Source organism: Lycium ferocissimum, unplaced genomic scaffold (assembly GCF_029784015.1).
Source record: "Lycium ferocissimum isolate CSIRO_LF1 unplaced genomic scaffold, AGI_CSIRO_Lferr_CH_V1 ctg14287, whole genome shotgun sequence".
NCBI lineage: Eukaryota > Viridiplantae > Streptophyta > Magnoliopsida > Solanales > Solanaceae > Lycium > Lycium ferocissimum.
In genome coordinates, this window is record NW_026715368.1 from 25,079 (window position 1) to 33,305 (window position 8,227).

At 44.4% G+C, this 8,227-nt stretch overlaps 1 protein-coding gene across 1 annotated transcript; it reads right to left on the reverse strand.

The window, feature by feature from the left end:
• Positions 1-1,436: 1,436 nt before the first annotated feature.
• LOC132042247 (uncharacterized) lies at positions 1,437-7,588 on the reverse strand (the record flags this gene model as incomplete). The annotated part of the gene is made up of 2 exons (XM_059432849.1): positions 7,270-7,588; positions 1,437-1,920 (listed from the first exon to the last, which is right to left on the reverse strand). Coding segments are annotated over exons 1-2 (803 nt in total), but the record flags the coding sequence as incomplete, so codon positions are not given.
• Positions 7,589-8,227: the final 639 nt, after the last annotated feature.

The window sequence follows — 8,227 nt, forward strand, 5'->3', positions numbered from 1 at the left end:
AAATCAGTCGGGGAGGTCTTCTTACCATTTACACACTTGCACTTGATCGAAAAATTTGTAGCGGCCTTCATTTTCCAACTTCATCCATCTTTTTCTGATATCACCGTATTGGGGCTGTTCGTACCGTCTCAAATCAGATATACGGCGGACAGAATCTTAACCAGAACTAGAAGGTCAAACGGACGCCAGACGGAGTCTTATCCGGAGTCAGAAGCACGAAAGTGCGGCGGTGTAAGCATAATCCGACGTCGTCTTAAGCGGTCTCAAAATCGAGCCGTACGTACAGAGGTATATCGACGGATCTATAATCGAGTCGACATATCGAGATTTATCGGACAGATTTCGGAATCAGAGTCAGACGTATAGACATACACCGTACGTATTCACAACCGAGGTCGACGTACGGACGGACGTCGACGTATCCGTGATCGTGCGTACATACGTAAATATATCGTACGTAGTCATATCGTAGTCGATGTACAGAGTCGACATATTGAGATTTATCGTACGTATTTGAAGTCGAACCGTACGTACCGAAGGATATCGGACGTAATCATGATCGTAGTTGGGCGTACAGAGATATGTTAAACGTATACGTAGTCGGGTTCGAAGCACAGTGAGTGTAGTAAACGTAGCTTCACCGAAAACAGGGGTGCGTAAATATGGCGTACGGAATCGCGACCATAGTCGAACTGCCTTTTTAGAATCTCTAATCACTCCACATACTCAAATTCCACTTAAGTTACCCCAACTTCGCATTTAGTCTCCATATCCATATTTGTGAAAAATTCTTGACATACTTCCCAGGGGGGTCACCCATCCTAGGATTGCTCTGGTTTCAGCACGCTTAACTTCGAAACTTTTATGCATTCGGATGTGTTATCGGTAATATTACTACGTCAAATGCCCCACACGATCTCTGCCACGTAGTTTAGGGCAGTTCTGCGTCTTAATAGATTTTTCAGAAATTTCCGTAGCGGGTCCCACCCCGGTCCGAACTACACTGTTACCATATTGCCCTTCCGGGTTACTCGACATCTATTTCACTTGTACTCATGATTATCCACCACCCAGGGTTTCCAGATTTATATATATGGCGGAGTCATCTCGCGTCGCCCTTACTATCACCGAATAATATTTTACAGAAATCATACATACACAGAGAATTTTAAGAAACTCACATACTCATAAAATAATCAATTTCGGGTCTGACCTGAGGAGCTGCCGTAAGAGGTGTGTCCGTCATCATCCTCATCTGTCTGCCCCTCATCTAACCGGCCCCCGCTATAACCCGCATCTGAACCGAGGGAGTATGGGGAATCAGACAATTCCCCGTCTCACTGTGTGACTCGTGCCAAGAACGGGAGAAATCCATAGCACTCTCCGAGGTGGCCGGGCTATCGGGGTTCACCCTCGCAGTAACAATCGGCGCATACCTGAAAATCTCCTCCTCCGTCGTCCCAGAAGAAGGCTCCGATAGGTCTGCCTCATAACTATCCTCCTCCGCGGAGGTAAGGAGCTCCGGAGGGGTCATCGCCTGATCCTCTGAAATATCAGTGTCATAACCATCCTCCACGGGATCCTCTGCTCCAGGGATCGGAGACTCTGGAGGAGTCATAGATGGGTCCTCGCACGGATCCGTGTCGTAGCTATCCCCCGAGGGGTCCTCCGAGGGGTCTGTATCGTAGCCACCCTCCGCGGGAACCTCTGCTCTGGGGGTCAGCAGCTCCGGAGGAATCGTCGCTGGATCCTCCGAAGGATCGGTATCATAGCTGCCCTCCGTGGGATCCTCCGAAGGATCTGACTCAATCGAGTAACTGGGGCTCTGCCTACTCGGCCCCGGCGACATCCTGGGGGCCTTCTTGGCACCCCCATCTCCGTCATCAGAAGCGGCCCTCTTCATCTTTATCCTACAATCACCTGCAAGGAGAGGGTCAGAAACAATTTCCAAAAATGCTAACGTTGTCGCTCTTTGGAGCCTCGCTGCATATACAGCAATTCGTTGGAAGGACCCATCCTATTACATAACATACAGCTCTATCGCACGATCTAAGATTCCAAGAAAGGGTAACATAACATCCTAGATGTCCTGTAGCCTCCTGTTTATAGATGTGGGGCCCAACACATCGATAAACAAGACTCTACTAGACACGGCCTGGCGTACACTCCGAGAACCGACCGCTTCGATACCACTTTTGTCACGACCCGCCCCGTGGGCCGTGATCGGTGTCCTACTTGGACACCCATACGTACCTACCTAACAAATCCGACATACCAAATGGCTAATCCGCTCGTACATACATAAGCCCATACGTATATAACATACGTCACACGAACATGCATAAGCATACGTATATATATATACATACATAACCGTATATAAGCCGTCAAGGCTATCATAATGTATGCAGTCGCATATCACACATACTTACCCAAACAAAGGATAACCCACACCCTACGTACATGTCTCGCACCCCTAACATACGTATCGAATCGAAGACGGAATCGAAGACGGGATTGTGGCCCCGCCGTACCCAAATAGTCATATATATACGTAACGTATGTACAACAGAAGATATATACCAAAAATATCACTCCGGATCAAAGGGAGCTCTCCAAACAACAGACCAATATCCTAAGCTGGCGGCGTACCGTGCGCGCGTCGTACTCGCGTGGGCATGTAACACGCCCCCCGAGAAGCAAGGGGTCGCACGAAGATGTACCGAGTATGTAAAGCGGAAACATAATATACATAATTAAAATAACCAGGGTCAGATATGTAAAATCGTAACAGACAGAAATACAGAAATAAAGTGGACAGAATCGGCTTCGTAGCGGAGTCAGTCTTACAGAATGTACGTACGTACGTAATCATAGGCGGAGTCGACTTACGAGCGTACGGACGTATTCTCGTACGTAACCGATCTCAAGTGTATGGCGTACGAATCGTAATCCGGATCGTACGTACGTAAATGTGGCAAACAGAATCGTAGTCCGAATCGACATGCGACACATATACGTACGTATCTTTATCCAAATCGAGTTTCGCATCATGCATGCGCAGTCATAATCATATACGTACATACACATCATAAATCGATCCCGCCCTTTAATAAGGGACGCGGTAACGTAACCCGCCCTCGTAGTACGGGACGCGGTGGACGTACGTAATCGTATCAAATGCCATCCCGGCCGCCATCCCCATAATATCACATAATCGCATCATATCGATCATATCGATACAGACAGTATCCCGGCCCGCACAATCCGAGGGACGCGGTGAACAATGCAGCCGAGGTGCACGACCACGTAACCCGGCCCGGCGCAATGAAGGAAGCGTTGAGGCATCCACGAACAGACAAATGAGAAACCATACACATACGTACCGACGTACGTACGTAATCAAACCGAAATAGTTCGTAAAGTAAGTCAAATCGAATAAGCGCATCGTATCGTAACGTAGTATCCGTAATTGTTCCGCAGGTCGGAATAATATTCAGATTCGGGAAGACACGGTCATAATACTTATTAGTTAGCGGACAGAACATAATTAAGAGTTACTTATGAAAATCAGACAGAAACTGATCGATTTGAACCATACCGGGAGTATCAGGGTATTGTGGGCCCACCTCGGACCCAACCATAGTACAATACATAAATTATGGATAATAACCCTTAGGGAGTCGTTCATAATCATCTTAGGGTGTTTTGACTCCATTTATGGAAAATACATACTTATAGGTCAATCTTAGAAGAAATTGGTTCAATCTTACTGACGGATTTTGCGCTAATTTCAATCTCGAATTGTGGGTAAAGGAAGGGTCATCGAGGCTCGCCGTCAAGCCCGTTAGACTCGAACATGCCATAGAAAGATAGGGAAGGCTTTACATACCGGATTACGCCGTACGCGCGTCCAATCTCAACTCCCGTTTCGTCCAAAACCGCAAATGGTCATTCTTACCGCATTACTATTCATGAAGGTTAACATGTCAATCTTGGGGTTATACTTGGCTACCGAAATTTCTATAAAGACTTCCCCTATACATACCACACCCCCGAGATTCAACTCGGCTCAAAATATCAACAACAACAACCAACCAACATTCTTAACAACAATAACAATACCAAGAATCATTATAAACACAACATAGCATAACTAGTTTTCTTTTCTACATACGGCAACAACTTCCATCCGAACTTCACATTTTCCAACCAATATCAATATTTTCATACTCATTTACTCATTCAAGATCATCAAATACAATTCAAGAACATTTCACATTATTTCCCAAATTATACAAAAATTCCACCGAAACCATAATTCGTTCAAAACTTCCAACTTCCAACAAAACCATTAATCTTCTATTTACTTCACAATACCATAACAACATAATTAACATTCCAAATAAATTCAACCAATTCCCTTGCATATATAGCACCACACGGCCAACACCTAATTTTCCAATTTCCATCAAATTCATTCAACTTTCATTTCCAACATGAATTTCCATCATAACCACAACAAAGACACAATACAAAACTCAACTTACCATAGCCATACACCATACACATACACACGGCTAGATATATATTCACACACACACACGGCTCACCACATGCATGCAACACTTCCATAATTCTCATGTACTCTACATATACTACAACACATACATAATTCCTTCAACATAAAAATAAGAATTCTTACCTTTCCCAACTTCTCTCTACTTGCCAAAGGAAGCACTTTCTTGCCAAAACAATTATGCCAACTTGAAGAGGAGCTTGAGCTTAGTAGTAATTCCAAGAGAAATGGATTTTTGAACCAAAGATTTGAGCTCCAAGAATTTTTTTTTTTGCTTTCTTTCTCCTCTCTTTTTCTCCTTAGCCGTTCTCCTCTCTTCTCTTGTTCTTGATTTTTCTTTTAATTTCTTGAATGTTCCAAGGCTAAGGATCACTTATATAATTAATCACATGGAAAATTTAATTAAATTCCATGGACTTAGGCCCTTGCATGGCCGGTTGGGCTCCCTTAATTTGGGCCTCAATTTATATTTTTTTTTGAGCCCAATTCTTCATGAATTATATCTTGAAATTCCCGAAACAAATTTCCAAAATTCCAAATTTGCCCCTAAGCCTTCTCCGGTGTTTTCCTAAGCCTTCTCCGCAAAATATACAAACTTTTGTTTTCACGTTCAAATTTCCATAACCGACATACACATATATTTACTCCTCTCCCCTTCCCTACACTACACGACCACACACACACTTCACAGAAAAATTCAAACATGGCCTTCATACTTCTTCATAAATCACCATTATTCTCTTGCCACCAAAACCACTTTCTTGCCAAACTAATTATACCACTTTGAAGAGCACCTTGAGCTTAGTAAGAATATAAGGGAATCACAATTTTTGGACCAAGATTGAAGGCTAGGGAATTTTTTTCTTTTCTTTTCTCTTTTTTCTTTCTCTATGGCCGACGGCCTCCCTTTATTTTTCTCTTCTTGGTTTGTTTTGATTTCTTGAAAATTCTAGAGATACAAGTCCCATATTCATCTTCTTATACTAATTAGTCATGTGACAAATCACATGACTAATTCCTCATGGGTTGGGCCAAGCATGGCCGGCCACCCCTTCCAAATTTGGGCCTCATTTTCTTATTATTTTTTTTTGGCCCAATTCTTCATGAATCATATTTTGCAATTCCCGAAACAAATTTCCAAAATTCCAATTTTGCCCTTAGGCCTTCTCCATTGTTTCCGCATTCAGGTTTCCATAATCGGCATACACATACTAAGAAAAATCCAAACTTGGCCTTATTCTTTGCAAGTCAAGGTTACTTCCAAATTTTCCAATTACGCAAAGATGCCGGATATAACATCCTCCCCCCCTTTAAAACATTCGTCCTCGAATGTTAAATCAACCTTATAGGTTTTGCAAACCTTTCGGGGAAGGTCTTCTTGCCGGTTACATATTCGCACTTGATCGAAGTACTCGTGAGGATCTTCACCTTCCAAGTCCTCCTATCCCTTCGCGATACTAGGGCTGTTCGAAATACTAATTAGTCTAGCGGTCCGTACAATCTTAAATGGAACATATGGCAGACAGAACCTTTATTGGGACCAGAAGATTAGACGGACATCAGACGAAATCATATCCAGTATCAGGTGCACAAAAGTACAACAAACAGAATCATACTCCGACATTACATCAAGCAGGTTCATGATCCGAGCCAGACGTACAGAAGTATGTCAGACAGATCCGTGATCAGAGTCAATTGGACAGAGATGTATCAGACGGATTTGTAGTCAGAGTCGGACGTACAGAGGTATGTCGGACAAAACGTATTCAGATTCGGAAGTACGGAGGCATACTAGACAGAGCTTCATCAAAATCGGAGGTACAAAAGTATGACATACAGAATCACGATCAGAGTCAGACCACTTTCACTAATGTTTTCGTCACTTACGAAAATTCCCTTGTCAACGTTCCATTACTCACTCTAATCCTTGTACCTTGAATCATTTCATCAAAGCATCCAATCGGCTATAGCAAATAAGTCTGTATCCTTACGGAATTCTGTTTACCCTGTACAATAGCCTTTAGGCCCCTTTCTTACTTTCTTATACCTATGCACATACCCTTTTCCTCAAGATAAGGGCGTTTCCCTCTCTCAACTTTCCACCTTCTTTTGCGTTTAATTTGCCACGCTCCGTTTAGCCTACCTCAACCATACTTTCGTAACTAGTCCTACCTCAACATATCATCTCAACTTACCTTACATCTTACCCCAATTCATCTATAATACCACAGATATGCATCTTCCATTTATCACCTTAGCACATTTCCCAGGGGGTCACCCATCCCAGAATTGCTCTGGCCCCAGCACGCTTAACCTCGAAACTTTTATGCATTTTGTTGCGTTATTGCTAATACAATTGCATAGACTGCCCCACACGACCTTGGTCACTCAATTTAGGGCAGATTGGGGTCTTCGTAAATTTTTGGACAGTTCTCGTAGCGGGTCTCGCCCCGATCTAAACCATACAATTACCATATTGCCCTTCTGAGTCTTCAATATTCACTTTCGTCTAGGGTTTCTAAATTTATACTGGTGGCAGGGACCCCTCAGTCGCCCTTGCTTTTAACCGCTGGGTCTTTAATCCTCTTAAACTTTCCGTTACCGTCATTGAATAATATTCTACAAAAATCACACACATAGGAAAGTCTAGGAAACTCATATACTTATAAATGATCAATCTTGGGTCTAACCTGGGGAGCTGCCGTGAGAAGTATGTCCATCATCATCCTCATCTGTCTGCCCCCCACCTATCTGACTCCCGCTATTACCCGCATCTGAATCGGAGGAATATAGATAACCAGACGATTCCTGGCTCACTGATGACCAGGACAAAGGACAGGAGAAGTCCGTAGCACTCTCCGAGGTGGCCGGGCTGACGGGGTGCTCCATCACAGGAGCAGCTGGCATATTCCCGGAAGTCTCCTCCTCCGTTGTCCCAGAAGAATGCTCCGATGGGTCTGTATCATAACTATCCTCTTCCGTGGAGGTAAGAGACTCTGGAGGAGTCATCGCCGGATCCTCCGAGGGATCTGTATCATAACTACCCTCCGTGGAATCCGCTGCTCTAGGGGTCAGAAACTCTGGAGGAATCGTAGCTGGGTCCTCCGACGGATCTGTATCATAACTGTCCTCCGTGGGATCCTCCGGCGGTCCGTCTCAATCGAGTAGCCGGGGCTCGCCTACTCGGCCCCGGTGACATCCTAGGGGCCTTCTTAGCACCCCCATCCCCATTATCAGAAGCCGTCCTCTTCATTCTTTGTCAGTCTACAATCACCTGCAGGAAGAGGATCAGAAACAATTTCCCCAAAATACTGACGCTATCGCTCTTTCGGAGCCTCGCTGTATATACAGCAATTCGTTAGAAGGACCCATCCTACTACATACAGCTCTATCGCACGATCTAAGATCCAAAGGAAGGGTAACACCCTAAATGTCCTGTAGCCTCCTGTTTATAGATGTGGTGCACAACACACCGATAAACAAGACTCTACGAGACACGGCCTGCAGACATTCCGAGGACAAATCGCTCTGATACCACTTTTGTCACGTCCCAACCCCGTGGGCCGCGACTGGTGTCCTAACTGGACACCCATACGTACCTACCTGACCGATCTGGCATACTAAGCAGCTAATTCCGTTTAGACATAC